Source organism: Echinops telfairi, unplaced genomic scaffold (genome assembly GCF_000313985.2).
Source record: "Echinops telfairi isolate 266 unplaced genomic scaffold, ASM31398v2 ScPeMD7_3533;HRSCAF=4204_0, whole genome shotgun sequence".
NCBI classification, from domain to species: Eukaryota; Metazoa; Chordata; class Mammalia; order Afrosoricida; family Tenrecidae; genus Echinops; species Echinops telfairi.
In genome coordinates, this window is record NW_022107431.1 from 62,157,105 (window position 1) to 62,174,992 (window position 17,888).

At 38.4% G+C, this 17,888-nt stretch overlaps 1 protein-coding gene across 6 annotated transcripts in view; it reads left to right on the forward strand.

Moving 5' to 3' along the window:
• Positions 1 to 17,888, forward strand: part of LAMA2 (laminin subunit alpha 2) — a 671,264-nt gene that overhangs the window by 447,336 nt on the left and 206,040 nt on the right. For all 6 annotated transcript variants that reach the window (XM_045294657.1, XM_045294659.1, XM_045294658.1 and 3 more), the window contains 6 exons: positions 3,167 to 3,403; positions 5,309 to 5,452; positions 6,077 to 6,256; positions 6,365 to 6,553; positions 6,635 to 6,768; positions 10,462 to 10,579. In XM_045294657.1, the coding sequence (XP_045150592.1) occupies positions 3,167 to 3,403; positions 5,309 to 5,452; positions 6,077 to 6,256; positions 6,365 to 6,553; positions 6,635 to 6,768; positions 10,462 to 10,579 (1,002 nt within the window). The remainder of the gene's footprint in view (positions 1 to 3,166; positions 3,404 to 5,308; positions 5,453 to 6,076; positions 6,257 to 6,364; positions 6,554 to 6,634; positions 6,769 to 10,461; positions 10,580 to 17,888) is intronic.

Sequence of the window (17,888 nt, forward strand, 5' to 3'; positions counted from 1 at the left end):
GGAGAGAAAATGTTTTGAGAAATGGTGTACAATGCGCTTTACACAATTGATGTGTGTATGGATTGGGATAACAGTTGTATGAGCCCCTAATAAAATGTTAAAATAAATAAATAAAAAAGGAAGACATTTTCTCAAAAAAAAAAAAAATAAGAAATACCCTTGCTTTTCAACACTTGGACAGCAGATTGACCTGATGTAATGCATTGTTTGGTCTCTCGACTGCTGTTCCCATGAGCATTTCCCACAACTCCTTCTTGATCTCTGTACAAGTTCTGCATGAGCACAATAATGTGTTCTGGAATTCCCATTCTCGAGGGTATCAATAGTTTGTTATGAGCCACACAGTTAAAAGTCCGAAGTAAACATCTTTCTGGTATTCTCTACTTTCAGTCAAAATCCATCTGGGATCAGCAATGATTCACCTTGTTCCACATTCTGTTCTGAATCCAGCCAAAATCCAGCAGCTCCCCAGCAATGTAGTATTGCAAACTTTGTTGGATGCTGTTCAGCAAAATTTTACTTGCATGTAATATTAGTGATATTGTTCTATAATTTGAGCATTCAGTTGGGTCACCTTTCTTTGGATTGGGTACAAATTTGGATCTCTTCCAGTTTCCCAAGTATCAGTCTTCCAAATTTCCTGGCATGGACAAATGAGAATGCTTCCAGTGTTTGATCAGCTTGTTGAAACATATTGATTAGTATTCCATCAATTCCTGGAGCCTTGTTTTTGGCTTGGACTTTAAGTGCAGCTTGAATTTCTTCCTTCAGTACCTGTGGTGGAATGTTCTTTTAGTACCTGAAATGGGGGGATATTGACTAGTTATTTTTGGTCTAGTGATTTTGTGTATTCATTCCATCTACATGGGATGTTTCATAAGTCATTCAATATTTTGTCCATAGAACCTTCAATCTTGCAATCCAAAGCTTGAATTCTTTCTGTAGTTCTTTCAATTTAAGACATGCTGAGTTTGTTTTTGTTTTTTTGTTTTCTAACTAAGGTTCTTTTCATTATAAATTTTTAGTATGTCTTCTCGAGCTGCCCTTTAAAAGTTTCTTTTCAGTTCTTTGACTTCATCATTCCTTTCATTTGCCTTAGCTACTCCATGATTAAGAGCAAGTTTCAGAGTCTCTTCTGACATCACTTTGTAGTTACATAATCTGTTGTCAATTTGAGAGGATTGAGAGTGAAGGGGTGGGGTCTAGACTGTCAATCGGGTCATAGCTTGATGACCTCCTTTGGAGGTGCTAAGGAGGTAAATAGCTCTCTGGAGGCAGGACACACACTCCCTGGGAGACATTGCAGCTGTAAAGACACATGGAACTAGGCTAGTGTCCTGGGCTGGAGGAACCACGTAGAGACCCCTGCCAGCGGTGAGATGCTTACAACACTACTGGATCCACAAGACCTAGCACCCACTCACCTGTGATCTTCCTGCATTTGGCATCGTTGCATGTGTTTCGTAAGTCTGAAGAGGACTTTATAAATTGGTATTGGACATATGGCCTAATATAGGATTTATGGACTTGATCTAGATTGGGATGGGATGTTTTCTTAATGTACAATTACTCTTTATATAAGCCTCTTCCTTATACACATATGAATGTCTCTGAATTTGTTTCTTTAGTCTACCCAGACTAACACACACTTGATCTTTTATTTCTTTCCTGTCTTTTAAAATAACCTTTTGCTTCCTTCATAAGTAATGTTCTTGCTGTCTTCCTGCAGCTCATCAGATCTTCTGTCATTGGTGTTCAATGCATCAAATCTGTTCTTGAGATGTTCCTGAGGTTCAGGAGGGATAAACTCAAACTCATTTTTGGCTCTTGTGGGCTTTTAAAATTTTCCTCAGCTTCATCCTGAATTTACATATGAGCAACTGTTGGTTTGTTCCACAATCAGCCCTTGTGTAATGTTTGCTGTTAAGATTGACTATCTCCGTCATCTCTTCCCACAGATGTCGTTGATTTGATTTCTGTGTACTCCATCTGGAGAAGACATGTATATGCTTATCTTTTGTGTTGCTGAAGAAAAGATATTTGCTATGAACAAGCCATTTGTTTTACAAAATTCTGTCCCGAGATCTCCACCTTTGTTTCTATCGCCAAGACCATCTTTTCCAACGACTATTACTTCCTCTGTGTTCTTAGCTTTTGCATTCCGGCCATAAATAATTATGGATGCATCTTGATTGTTTGATCAATTTCAGACTGAAGACATTAGTAGAATTCTTCCATTCCTTCATCATTGGTTTCAGTGGTTGGCACATAAATGTAAATAATAGTTGTATTGGATTTCCATGAATGTGGAGAGATGTAATCCTCTCTTAGACTACATCATTCCCAGCATAGGAATGATATATGATTTTCTTATTCAAAATGGTCAATACCAGTCCATTTCAGCTCATTAACACCAAGGATCTCAAACGTTATTTCTTTTCATTTTTATCGACATCTAGTTTCAGACTTAGTACATTCCGTATTTCAATTATTAGTTGGTGTTTGTATGTTTCTCTTCATTTTGAGTCATGCTCCATCAACAAATGAAGGTCCCAAAGGTTTTGTTCTCATGGGACTTACTCCATCCACGTCACTAAGGTCTACTTTATTTGGAAAAGGCAGCTCTTCCGCTGTCCTATTGTGAGTGCCTTCTGACTGGAGATGCTCATCTTCTGGCTCTATATCTGACAAATGTTTGCTTCTGTCTAGTAGGTCCTCAGTATCTGATATTTTTGATGTCATACATAAGGTTTTTAGTAGCTAATTCCTCAGGAGTGAGCAATCAATTCCTTCTTGGTAGTCTGTTCTTAGTTTAGAAGCTTTTCTGAGTGAAACCTGTTCACTGTGGGTGACTCTTCTAGCATTTGAAATATCAGTGACATAGCTTTCAGTGATGGAGTAGTCACTAGCAGCGACACACAAGCCACCATAACATGAGAAGCTGATAGATAAGGAGTTGTGGGGGCTACTAGATTCTCATCTAGTTTCACAAATTGACCATCAATTTTTGTGTTATGATGTGTTCCAAGTGACTCAGACTAGACTAATGGAAAGCATACAATACTTGTTTAGCTCATATTTGCTTAATAGAAGAATAGAAATAATAAAAGCAAAATGTTGTTCCCAGTGAAATTGTGTTAATACTTGCTGTTTTATCTTCTCTTAGGTTTGCAACTGCAGTTTGGTAGGATCCCTTGATTTCCAATGCAATGTACACACAGGCCAATGCAAATGTCATCCAAAGTTCTCTGGATCAAAATGTACAGAGTGCAACCGTGGCCACTGGAATTACCCTCACTGTGATATCTGTGACTGCTTCCTGCCTGGAACGGAGGGCACGACCTGTGACACCGACGCTAAGCAATGCTCATGTCTCGATCAGACGGGCCAGTGTACTTGCAAGGTAGCACTGCCAAATCCAGCAAAGGGGCCCCTTCGCAGTTCTGTGTCAAAGACGCCCATGGGACTTCATTCCGTGTTCAATATGCTTCCATGAACTAAATAGAAAAACAAATTATAAATCAATACTAGCTAGCTTTCATATATATGTAAACACACACGTATATTCATTGGTGTGCAGCTAAACACTGCTTTTTAAGAATTTATATTTAACCAAAATCCATCCATTATTTTAATTGATAGAAATTATATGTTTTCCATGGATTATTTAAATGAGATTATTTCTCTTTATGTATTTATTTTGCTTAAACAAGAAAAATCTGGGTGAGAGGGGAGACAGTTCTTTAAAATACCATCAGGGAAATCACTGCTAAATAGCAAAGTTTAAATGGGGGCGGGGAGGGTGCTAAATTAAACTGCAATCACTGTACACTGAAAAATATATTTACTGCTGTGAACGTTCTGTAAAATTCCATCACTGATAAACACCGGCATGGAAAACAGTGACTATCTGCAAATTGCAGCCCTCATTAATAATTGTGAAATGATGTAGGAAAACAGCCAATTAAAAAGGATAAGAGGAATGTTTTCTCCTTAGATATTTCTGAGAAAAATCAATCCAGAATAAATACAGTTAACACTGCGTCAAATTATCTTTTCAGATAAAGTCTATGCAGAAAGGGCTGGGGAAAACTGGAAGATAAACCTGGGTCCTGGTTATGAATGTGTCCTGGATAGTTAAGAAAACAGCAGTGCCCGCCATCAAAGAAGGGCGCCAGTCATTTTTTTTAAAGTACCCTTCTGGATTGGAGCCTTTTAAATTGCAATTATGCAAGATAGATATCATGTGTGGATAGAAGACGCTGTGTGGCACAAGCATTTTACACTTGGCTGGTAACCAGCAGTGTGTCGGTCTGCACCCAGCCAGGGGCTTTCCGGAAGGGCCTGGTGATGAGGAAGACGTTCTGTGAAACATGCGGTGTTACATGAGCCGGGCTGACGATGACAGTTAATAAAAACGTGTGTGTTTATGTGTGTTGCTCATATACTTTCACATATTAGTAACAAGCACAGTAAGTAAGCTCTTGGCTGCTAAGTGAAAGGTCAATAGTTTGAACCTACCCACTGCTCCTCAAGAGAAAAAGGCAGAGGTGACGGTGTGCTTCTGCAGAGACAGGGGCCTTGGAGACCCTCTGGAGAAGTTCAAGTTCGCCCTACAGGGTTGTTATAATTCCGAATCGGCTCATCCACCAGTAGTGAGACTTTGGTCCTCTCTCTCCGTCAATATAGCACTGTTGTTATTAGCCGCCAACTCACAACAGCGATTCCGACCGTAACTCCAATCCACAGGGACCTACTGTGTGCAGTCCTCCTACGCCAGAGGGTCTTCAAGGCTTTAACCTCTAGGAAGCTGATTGTCAAGGCCTTTCCCAAGGTTCCTCTGAGAGGATTTGAACTGGCAACCTTTGGGCTGTTAGTCAACACTTCATTGTTTGTCCTACCCATGGACTCTTTATAATAACACATACATAGATATTATAACCTTCTGTTTGAAAGCACTGTTATTTCTAGGAATCAATATTTTTCCTTCTGAAATTCTCAAAAGTCTTTAATATTGCTCACAGTAGAATTGTAGGAAATGTCACACTTATATTTCAAAAGCAGTATGCAATATCCTTAGCAATACACACATTTATAAATAAGTCATATTGGAGGCCTATGGGTTTATAGCAGTAACATTAACCACAAACTGCCATGGGAGATGTAAGTTGAATGCTCAACTTTCACTTGTCTGACTTTGTTTTCTACCATCGAAAATGATATAGAAAATGTGTTCCTGTTATTTCTTCTAAAGTTCATTTCCCTCATAACTTTGCTCTAAATACGCCTGCCTTTTGCCTGCTTACAGAGGAATGTGGAAGGTGTTCACTGTGACAGGTGCCGGCCAGGCAACTTTGGACTTGAAGCCAAGAACCCCCTGGGCTGCAGCAGCTGCTATTGCTTTGGGGCTACTTCTCAGTGCTCTGAAGCAAAAGGACTGATCCTTACCAGGGTGAGTAAGGAGCTACTGAGCCATGTAATGGCTTAATGTCAGTGCCTGCTGATGCCTTTCACTATGGCACTGAGGATGGAAGGAAATGGCAAAACATTTAAGCAACTTTTTTTCTGGCACCCATTTAGGAAAGGTAAACCTGCCATTACACAGTTGGGGTAGATGCCTTTGCAGAATTCTTCCCTAACCATAGTTTATTTATTGGTGATAAGGTAGTAGATGTCAAGTGAAAATAGGTAATTACTGTTAAAAAAAAAAAAAGCATCATGCTTTGGGATGGGAACAAGCTGCCCCCTGGAGAGTCCAAGAACTAATGCATGACTGTTGACATGTGTTAATGCAGTCGGAACAAGCAAAAGGCTTTGCACATTTATGCTAACCAGCCTCAGGAATGCAGTGGATTTTAGGGGAGGAGAATGCTTATTTTTGCTTTCATTCTCCATATGGCTTCACAATGGAAAGGCTTATCCACTGGCTTCACATGCTCACCCTGGGTGAGTTCTATCACTTGTGAGAACAGTTCATCACCAGAGGGAGAGGAGTTGCATACGCCTTTCAAGACATCCTCCCACTGGTCCGCAAAAGACTTGAGCTCAGCCTCTCTTATGCCTTGCTCACATGCAGGTAACACTGAGCCCTAAGCAGACCATCCTGCCACTGGTGGATGAAGCGCTGCAGCACACAACCACCAAGGGCATTGCTTCTCAGCCCCCAGAAATCGTTGCACGCATGGATCTGGTGAGACAAGATCTCCGTTTAGAACCATTTTATTGGAAACTTCCAGAACAATTTGAAGGAAAGAAGGTAAGCAAAGAAACTTCAAAGTCACATGAGAGCAAAGTGAACTCTGTTTCTGGGAGTATGCCCCTTGCAAAATTCACTAATTCACCACTCCTTACTGCATTTTGCTAGTTGATGGCCTACGGTGGCAAACTCAAGTATGCGATCTACTTTGAGGCTCGGGAAGAAACAGGTTTCACGACCTATAAACCTCAAGTGATCATTCGTGGTGGCACCCCTTCTCATGCTAGGATCATCACCAGGCACACGGTTGCTCCTTTAATTGGTCAGTTGACAAGGCATGAAATTGAAATGACAGAGGTAAGGTTATTAATAGTGTTGGAAGAATTCCAATCGTTTTGTATTCCGTTGTGTCAGAGTAGTTTCTTGTCTTGTTCACAGAGAGAATGGAAATATTATGGCGATGATCCTCAAATCAGTCGGACTGTGACCCGTGAAGACTTCTTGGATATACTATATGATATTCATTATATTCTTATCAAGGCCACTTATGGAAATGTCATGCGACAAAGCAGGTACCAACAATTCTAAAAATCTACATTATTATAATAGATTACGAGGGAGATCCATCAGCCAAGAATGATTTAGAAATGGTTGGTTTTCGAACTTCATGGTAAAAGATAAGTCAAGGATGCCTTAGAGATCACTGAGTCAAAATTAGTACTAATCATCAAAAGAGGAAAAGAGGATGAGAATCAAGATGAGAAAACTACTGAATATGCTGTACGCAAAGTGGGTTTTAGATGCCAGGCAAAAATTGGGATATTAGTGTTCTATGGGACAGATTGTTAGTGATTGTGCCATAAGTACTGAGTAAGGGCCTTATTTAAATGAACTCTTGTGGGAACCAGGCAGAGCCCAGTTGGATCAATCTTCTCCAAACGATAACAGTCCCATCATTTTACTCACAGTATGCCATACCACGTTTCCATTTTTCATACAACATTATGAGAAATAATTGGGAATTGCTATAAAGGAGCGATGATAATAAAGCCTAAAACTATGCTGACAGGTTAGGGATAAATCTATATCTGACAGTTGTCAGACAATTTGAGGTATCTGGTGTTAAATAATCAGATAAGATCACCAAGTAGAGAATAGTGTGGAGAACACCAATGTTTAAAGACTCTTAAAGAAGAAATATCAAAAGACTGAAATGAGCACAGAAGATTATGAAGGATGAATGCAGTTTCTTTGGCCCAAACTGAGAACACTTCAAGAAATAATTATTCATTATTATCACGTGACTCAAAAGAGCCCTCATGGTGTAATGGTTATGAGTTGGGCTGCGATCCACATGGTCAGCAGGACAAAATCACCAGCAGCTCCATGGGAGAACGATTGGGCTTTTTACTCCCTTAAACAGTTACAGTCTCAGACACCCACAGGGGGTCGCTAGGAGTCAACAATGACTCAATGGCAGTGTGTTTGGTGTTTTGGAAAGTAAACTAGCTAAAATGAGATCCGTTGAACATGGCATTAGCACTACGTTGGTGACAATAACAATTTCAGGGGAATCCTGGAGAAGGAACATTCTCAAGGTTTTAAAGAGTGGATGGAAAAGAAAGAAAGAAGATAAGTTTTAAAAGTCAAGAAATGGCTGTGAATAAAACACCTGTATACTTACAAAAAAAAAAGTCGCCAAGAGATGGTGGTTTAACTTGAAATCATCGAGCATGGTTATAGACCATGAATAAAGGAGTTAGCAGCAGGAAAACATTACAAATATAGAATTAAAAAATCACTAAGCACACATGGCCAAGTTCTTTGAATATAAATGAAAATTCACTCAATGAGATAAAATGAGGAAATATGCAGATGTAAATAAGTAATCCAATTGAATGCAGACATTGTTGAACAATATCATTGCTATCACACACAAGTAAAATTTTGCTAAGATAATTCTAAAACGGATGAGGCAGTATATCCATAGTAGACTTCTAGAAATTCAAGCTGGATTCATATGATAAACAATGAAGTATAATCATTGCTTATGTCAGATGGATCTCTACCTAGAGCCAAGAGTGCTAGAAAGATGTTTTCCTGTGATGTACTGAATGTGCAATGATATTTGACTTTATGGCTCATAAAAACAGAACATTAAAATCAAGGGCTAAAATTCACCTTCAAAACTATATTATTTTAGTTTCATTTTCACATCTATCACTAGTAATAGATTATTATATGTGAAATAACAAAAAAGTATATAACAAAAATATTATACTGTCAACCACAATGTGAATTTATTTTAGAATATCAAGTGTGAGTCAAGTGGCAGAAGCCAAAGTAAGTTTGCACTTCGTAGAGGATAATAGATAACTTTATAATTATGAAAATATATTGTGTACAAATATACTACAATAAGAATATGGTGGTACACAGGACATTTGTTTCTGAATCTATTAGAAACATTTTAGTTACGCATTTTTTGTTTATTTTTATGTATTCTAAACTGTGATACTTCCTTTGTTTCCCAATAAGTACCTTACCACCTTACTTATCTCCCTCACAAACCCTAATACCTTTGGTTTAAGTGGCCCATTTTAAAGGTTTAGAATAAATAAGACGTACAATGGGGCTTCAAAACATTGTGAAACACGTATGTTATCACTTTTTCCTCTAAATTCAGTAAAAACTATAATCATGACCCAAGAGCAATAAGAAAAAGGAATTTATGAAGTCAACCCTTAATTGTTCAAGACAATATATTTATATAAGTATAAATATATGTACATATTTATCATTCTCCCCAAAGTTATTAAGCTTCCTCATTTATTGAGATAGACATTTTAAATAGTTTAGAAGTATTATACTAGTACATGTAGCTTGAGATTCAGACTTTTTGCATTTTGTAATATTGGCATTTTCCTCTGCCTTTGAACATTTGTTTCTTACACATTTGTTTGAAGGAAATATCTCTTGCATGCAATTAAATAGAAGCCAACTGTTCCTGTCGAATGTGCTAAGAAAAGTGTATTGTAGAAATACCTGCCACTGTCACCATGCAAGTTTCACTTGCTTTTTTCGCCCCTTACTGATGGTGTGCAAAGTCTTGTGCGAAAGGACGCTGACACTGGTATCTCGTTGGCTAACGAATAGTGCGGAGAGGCCCACGGAGTCCACTTGTCCACAAACACCAAGTGACTTTCTGACTCCAGCAGCAAGTCCAGGCGAACGGAAGGGCAGAGTCTCAGTGCAGAAGGGAAGGCATTTGTAAACAGCTCACTATCAATATGGGTACTACGAGGAGGGGAGAAGGGAACATGAAGCTTAACCGAATGTGTGTCTTCTGTAGGATTCTCCATGCACATGACTATGCTGTGAAACCAGAACGTACATTCATAGTTCAGTTTCAATAAGATCTGCCTATGCTTGCTATAAAGTTTATGATTCAAACTCTTCAGCTATTGGAGGTGACTTTTATTGAAGCGAAACTATTCATTGTCTCATTTAAAAGTTTATTTGCTGAACATTTTCATGTCCCAGTTAGTCAGTCATGAAATAGTCTGAGTTTATGGACTGCATATATTTTTAATGCATAAATTCAAATGAATAGCAAAGGGTATCAACAATTTTCAGGTGAATAATTATTTTTGTTAGCAATTTTTTGGCCAGTGAGAAGGATGTGTTAGGTTACTTTGTTTGATAGCATTTACAAAATACTAATTTGAAAAGTTCCATTAGGCTCCAAAGAGGTAGCTATTGTTAGATTCTATTCAAACTTGGCTTTCAAAGTTCTGGAAAGGGCACTCAGACACTACAGAAGAAGACAGTGGATAGGGCAGTAATTAAAAAGGCCTTCCCTGCTATCTGAGATGTTCTAATGGGCAGTAACCAAGGGTTATCTGTTTGTTCAAAAGAATATAAATGTGTAATTAATTGGCCTTGTCTACCTGAAGCCACTTGCATTTTATAAAGAAAAAAAATCTTATTATAAACTTTTCATCAGGATATCAGACATCTAATTTACTATAGTCTAAAGACTTACATGGATATTTTGCTAATGTATAAGCTCAACATTTGAAGAAACAAACATGAAACACTAAGGCCTGGAATTTAAGCTCCTGAAATTCCAACAGTGTCAAAGCATGACAACAAGTTTAAGTGTCATGACAAAAGAAAAAAAGAAAGAGACCTAGATTATTTCTATAGGAGTTCAAGTGCTCTTGATGTACAGATGTGACTGTTACTCTGCTTACTGTGTCTAGGATTTCTGAAATCTCAATGGAAGTGGCTGAACAAGGACGTGTAACAGCAGCGACTCCTCCAGTCCACCTGATAGAAAAATGTGATTGTCCCCAGGGCTTTTCTGGCTTGTCCTGTGAGGTAAGCTGATGCCCCCAAACCCTGTTCAACAAAAACAGCTCATTCGACCAACCAAATGGAAATACTCCGGACACTACCTTTAGAAAGTTGCTTTCAGGCAGACCCCGCACCTAGTTTCTTGGATCTTCTTCACAGTGCGAGAAGGAGTAGGCTAATAGCACTGCTCTTCATTAGTAGGAAACAGATAGACTATTTTTTAAAAATCTAATAGAAAGTAAAAGATTTTTAAAAATATAAAACAATTAGGAAATAAGATTGGTTTTAGAAGGTCCATTTGTTGTAACTAAATCTATGTCCTCTCAGCATTCTGAAGAGTTAGGATATATGGAAGCCTTGGAGACCCTAAGACAGGATCTCTCCCATACAGAACACGGCAAACTCACGGACTGTACAGTGAGCTGTTTCCTTCAACTGAGTGTCTCTGAAGCATGTGGATTCATTCTAAGAGCATTACACCCCTTCGGTCATTCCATTTTAAAAACGGCTTTTAAAAAAGTTTTATAGGATAATCTTTTGACAGTTTCTAGGGTTAGACAAATTTCCACATTTTTCTCTTCTAGATAAGTATGCATGGATTGTGAGAAGCATTGTATGAGCCCCCAATAAAATGATTTTTAAAAAAGAAATAGATTTAATTTCTATAAATATTAACAGGATTGATGAGATAGAGGGAAATTTGGTCTAGGGAAGTAAGAGCCTGGCTTTGAATCCCAAGCTCACCATATACTGGAGGCTTGCACAGGTTACGAAATGTCTTTAAATGGTAGCTGGCATGTGTAGAAGGAGCGAGATGCCCCTCCAACACTTGTCCCCGGGGCCAACAACTCAGACAGGGCATGGTCTCCAGTCCCTTCCCCGGGGCCTACAGTGCAAACCCTTTCTCATTAACCATAAGAATCTTAGAAAGACTAAACGAGCTATGAGCACAAAGCATGCTAGACGTGTTGTCTGTGTTAGTCATAATTAATATTATTAATGTCATGGTGCATTAAAATCAGAAAGCCAAGCTCACTGCTTTCCAGTGGATTCTGACTTGTAGCTACCCTATAGGACAGAGTATACTGCCCCGAGGGTCTCTGAGACTATATGTATATGTATAGTCTCCGCTTTCTCCCACGGAGCAGCTAGGGGTTTCCCATTGCTGGCTCTGTAGTCAGCAACCCAACACGTCACCCACTACACCACCAGGGCTTTTGGAGAACTAGTTATATATGCATAGATTGACTGGTGATGAGCATATACATCTTGCTTGGTAAATATGGCTTCAAAAGTTTTATGGAGTATGGAACATAAGGCATATTCTGTACTATGTCAAAGCTGAAAGAAAATCTAAGACAACGTAAATGAGTTTCTACTGAAGGAGCCCAGCATGACGGTGGCAGGGGGCATTCTGTTTCAGTCTGAGCTACCTTGCTCCATCTCCAGGAGAGGTTACTTGCTTTCTGTGCTGAACCGTGGGCTCTTTATTTATTGAATTATCATGAGGAATACATTACATTTTAAAATATGTCTAAAGACCCATTTTAAAGTGAAGTGTCATTCAGCTTAATTACCATCCCATGGATTCCACGTGTTCAGAGAATAATTTCATATGAATAATGGCAAATATCTTAAGAAACATCCTTGGCATAATTTCATCTCCTTGTATATAACTTCTTTAAAAGACAAAGTCATTAAAATGTGTTCATGTTGATCTAACAACTAACCAAATAGTTCATTTCATTATTGGATAATAGTCCCCATATACATTCATATATCCATTCATATATCCATTTATATGCACAGTGATAAGTAGATAAATGCATATGTGCAATTATCAAATATACATATTTGATGTATACACAAGATGTATGTGAAAACTGAGAGGCACCTGGCAGGAATGAGGGTAAGTTACGAAGCTGCTACTAGGCTCCAGTTACACGGGCCCTGGCTTATTTGAAACAAAGCTTTTTTTTGCATTCCTCGGTGGTCAATGAATGGCAGCAGACTAGTTCTTTCAGTAATACACTTGTTTTAGTCTCACTCAGTGTCTTAAAAAATGCATTACTTTTTGCCCTGGAAAATTGATTTTGAGGTCAAGGTGAATGAATGTTTAACAAAACTCAGGGAGACAACTTCCCAAATCATTGAAGCTTTGCAAAAAATTCATTAGAATTCTACCCCACATAAAACAACAGTTTTTAGACAGATCAGGCATTTTAATGAAGGTTAAGAAGACCTCAAAGATTAATAAAAGTCAGAGGGGTCAGGTCAGAAGTGTCTGAAGACTTTTCAGAGTCCCCGAGGAATAGTCTTGCTGGGTCGTCTTTGAGGACACGGGACAAGCACATGGGCTTATTCTGAGGATGCTTTTTGGGAAACTGTGCTGGTAAGATAAAATCCAGGAAAGTTATACTGAGACACTTTTTCCCCTCACAGCAATACTTACTCATACTCCAAGGGTAGCAGACATATCCCATCTGCTCATACTATTATGACCTTGTCCCTTCCAACTCCCTGTAGTCTCCAAATTCAAATAACATTGAAAAGGAATATGATTGGAACCTCTCTCGGAAGCCGAAATGACCAGTTTGAGATGGTGAAATCTGAAAACCACAGAATTCTCCAGGGAAAGGTCAAACTCAAATGCATGGCCATGAAGTCAATTCCTACTCAGAGCAATAGGGTAGCATTGCCCCAGGGGGTCTCCCACACTGTAACTCTTTAACAAGGTAGAAAGACTCTTTCTCCTGCAGAGCAGCTGGCTCTTTGGAGCTGAGGACTTTGTGGTTAGCAGCCCAACTCCTCGCACACTATGGCACCAAAGCTCCAGGCAGGGAAAAGGTAGTGGTGGAAGCTCTGGCTTTCCAAGTACAGGAGGGCAAGTCAAAAAGCATGGTGACCAAACCATCGAAACAGACATTCAGCAAAAAGATTGAGCAGTGACAAACAATTGTTTCTGGACATATCTTCCATCTAAGCCTGTACACGCGGAAGGCAGACTGAAATTCTCTCACCTTCTCCTAAATTTAATTGGCCCGGCAAATCCCCTTATTGTCTGGATCATATTGGTAAACCCAAGATTATTCCCTAAAACCGTCTTCATTAGTTTCAACCTTCCATAAGAGATTTGCAGAAAGATCCATTTGTTTCTCTGGCTGATCTTTGCCCACCACTCTGACACACGTCTATTCAAAAGTTGTTTTCAGGCGGATATCCACTGCAGAAAATACCGAACTGCAGGAGATCCCAACTTCAGCAGCCATTTCATCCAGGGAATTGCACAATCTTCTCCTAGCAGCTTCTGGACGTTAGCCACAATGTCTCTATTCATCGAAATTGACAGTCTTCCCTTTTATGACACCTCTTTGACATCTTCCCAACCTTTCTCTTAAAATGATTCAACGCTTTGGGAAGGTGACCACTTGAGTTGTGTTAAAATTTTAATATTAAGCCTGATCTCAAAATTGGTTGTTTCCATGGAACAAAATGTGTCTTTTTTTTGAAGGTCCCCTTAATGAAAGTTAAGTGCATGACTGAGAGACTTGTCTGCAGCCACCTACTAATCTCAGAAACAGGTTACAATACGTTTTGTTAGGAGTAAACCTCTGCATGTGTGAACTGGAAAACTAGTAGCAATACTTTTTGGCTTAACATTGTATAGGCCTACATGAAGATTATGTCAAGAAACAATAGCTTCACAGTTTAATAATTTTTTTCAATAACATTTTCTATGAATATATACCAAAATATTCTGTATCTTATAAAAATATGCTGCCTTGTAGTGAACAAGAAATAGTAAAAGGTAGGAGACAGAAAGAAGTTTGTCTAGCCATAAAGTGAAATTCTGTTTATCCCAAGAGATGTTTGGCTATATGGCTATGTGAACTTGGTCAATTTCTTTACTTGCTATACACAATCAAGCCCACAGCCACTGAGTAGATTCCTACTCATTGTAACAGTTGATATGATTTCTTCATCTATAAATCTTTATGGGAACAGATTCCAATGCTTAAACAACAGCACCCCTCGGGCTCATTGAATAGCTATAGGCCTTAGTTTTTATATAGTCTAAAAAAATGTCAGGTTGAATTTTAAGCTTCTAAAATTCTCTAATTCTGCAGTATTATTGTGCTTTGGGAGACATTCAGTAAGTAAAGTAAGTCCCCAGGTTGTGAACATCTGACTTATTGGAAATTCATCCTGGGCTTTAATTTTATTGTAATATATGGACTCATTGTTAAAAGGCTGAACCATTCCCTACTCTCAACAAATTCTTCATCACAACCACCTTCACATGATGTATTTGCAGTTTATTATAAATTACTGAGGAGCTTGGGGTCACTGCTATCTAGTGGGTGCCAACCCATTGTGACCCTACAGGACAGGGTGGGACTCCCCCATGAGATTCAGAGATTGTAACTCCTTAAGGGAGTAGAAAGCTCTGTCTCTCTCCTGTGCAGTGCATGGTGGTTTCCAACAGCTGACCTTGCGGTTAGCAGCCCAACCTGAAACCACGACTCCACCAGGGCTGCTCTCTGGCCCTAAAGTGAGGCTGTCTAAGGACTGAACGCCACTGTTCAGACTTACCCACAAGAAAGACTGAGGAACACTTCAGAATGAATCCTGATCTTCACCTAGAGACTGCAGGTCATCAAAATTGACTTTTAGATATGCTGGAGAAAGTTAACACAGCTGTTTGGTTTCTGCATTCATTTAATATAATTTACTTATGAACCAAAAATGCTTGTGGAGTAAAAAATTATTTTAATGTGGTCTGCTTTCAATGCCGAACTTTAAATATTCAAAACTCTTCTTACTGTGATCAATTGTTTTTTTAAAAAATATTATACTCTAGATCATGCTTTCTCTTTTATTTAGTAATTTATCATTTTCATCATTATATGAAAACATAGATTAGCCAAAATGAAGCAACTAAAAAGTGAAGAAATTCAAAAGGAATTAGAAATCCCAAAGACTATCGTCTACATCAGTGAGCTCACCTATGCCCCAATGAATTCCACTTAAGCTCCTATTTATAGATAATATAGCACTATCTTAGTGGAGTGATTACGGAAATAAGGCCCTCTTGTATGATAAGGTAGCTGAGGTGCTCTCCACAGCTCATAGTCCAAAATCCATTATACATCTTATTTGTAATGCATCTTGATTCTAAAGTGTAATTACCCACTCATAAAATCTAATCATCAAAGCAAAAGTTATGAACAGTTTTGAAATAATAAACCCCATTCCAATAACATATGGCTTGGGTCATGAATACACAAAGCAATTCTTTTATAATATTTTCACCAAATGTGCAGTATTCTAGAGGCACATATAGTCTATTCAATTTCTATTTTATATGTGGTGACAAATAAACAAAATTAAATGAGAGCTGCCATTAAAAATATAGTCAATATGAAAATGCTTAGCCTACTACTTGTATCAGGGCATGGTAGATTTCTGGGGGCAGGGAGTGTTCATTATAGAAATGCTGACTCATTGCAATTTATGATGTGAATTAGAAATCAGATTACTTTTAGAAGTCGAATGAAGAACTGATTGTCTTCACGGAGGTGCTCCTGTGCGAGCCTGGTCATCGACGTGACTTTGCTTAAACTGCTCTTCAGCATTGCCTCACGTTGGCTGTATGCAGATGCTATTCTGTTTTTCTTATTTCTTAATTAAAAGGGAAAGCGCTGTGGCTCTCTTCAATGATAGCATGAAAATCAGAAAGTTCCTGGTGGTCTCTGGGTCAAATTGTAACAATTATGGCCACTTCTCTAGCCCTCTTGCCTTTCAAGGTTTTTTTCCTCTTTGACCACATTTGCTGCTGCTGCTGCCCACAGTAGAATGGCTGGATAAGTTTAATAATGTCACTTGCATTGTTAAAAATACTATTCCAAAATTCCCAAATGATATACATATCAGTCATTAGCTCATAAAACGCAAAAAACAAAATTGTGGGAAAAAGCCTGAACACATGAACGTCACTCAGGAGATACTTTACCACTAATCTTGTACATGTAAGACTCAAATACTATTCAGATGCATAAAATAGAAGAAGATCGCGTACAAAAGTGACATGTGTTGTCATTTTGTTTCACAAATTTAAATATAACTTGGAACAAGTATAGTTGCCTTTGAGCGGTAATGTATCTTCAACTACTAAATATGAAAAAACATGATCGCTAATGAAAGAGCCCATATTGATCTTTTGTCATGCCCTAAAGATACATAATATCATTTAATCCTTACAGAAACGCTATTAAAATAAATCACTTATCGAGTGATTTTAACACCGTATGCAATACCAAACCACCATTGCTACTAGAGCATTTACACCTATCTTCATTGAGTATGTCCTATGATCTTATTATAGATGAGGAAACTGAGGGACAAACAGGCTTAAAAGCCTGCTCATCTTAGAAACAAGAGCAATACAATTTAAGCCAGAGAAGTCCAGCTCAAAAACCCTAGATTAACTACCCGGGCCTGTTACTGTGATGGAACAATATGTGTGCTAGGTGAGGAAAACTAGGGTCATAGGATTCAAAACTAGCGCCAAATGAGACATCGAAAAGTACTGAGGGTAAATTAAACGCAGGCTTGCTTGGTTGCAAAACCGATGCAAAGATATAAGATAGAAGGTTTCCATTGACTCCAGTATCTATTTTTATTGTTGTAGACTGAAGACAGGGAGAAGGTAAGATGCAAATCTACCTGTGGCACAGGGTGTACTCTGCTTCCTATTCCCTTCTCTGAACCCTTCAGCATTTGCGTGCAAAATTAATGTTCCAATGCCACTTCATATTCTGATACTGAATTAAAGATAGAAAGAGAACAGAAGAAAGCCGAACTATGACTGATGGCAGCACAGGGGAAACCTTTAGAGAGTTTGACTTAGGAGAAAGGTAAAATGAGCTCATAAAAGTGTTTAATATTTATTTGCTTTTCTTCAGTCATACATCTTGCTCCAAAAAAAAGTATTTTAGTTGAGCCTTCATAAATAACAATTATGTATCCCTTTTTGCTACCGACTCAATGTAATAATTCCCATGAACTTTACCCCAGTTTATTATGGAAGAAAAACATCTGATCTTGAATATTATCCTCAAAAAAATACCCAAACCCCAGAAAAGAGATATTAAAAGTGGAATATGTTTATAGACTCAATTCCTTAAAACATACATATATGGAATAGATTTTGTTTCTTTGCATTTTCTTAGAAGTTCAAATGCCCGTCAGAACACGTGAAAATAATCTAGTGTTAGAACTAAAAGAGGTTTTCGAAATATCTAAAGCGGGTCCTTTTCAATCAACATTTGGG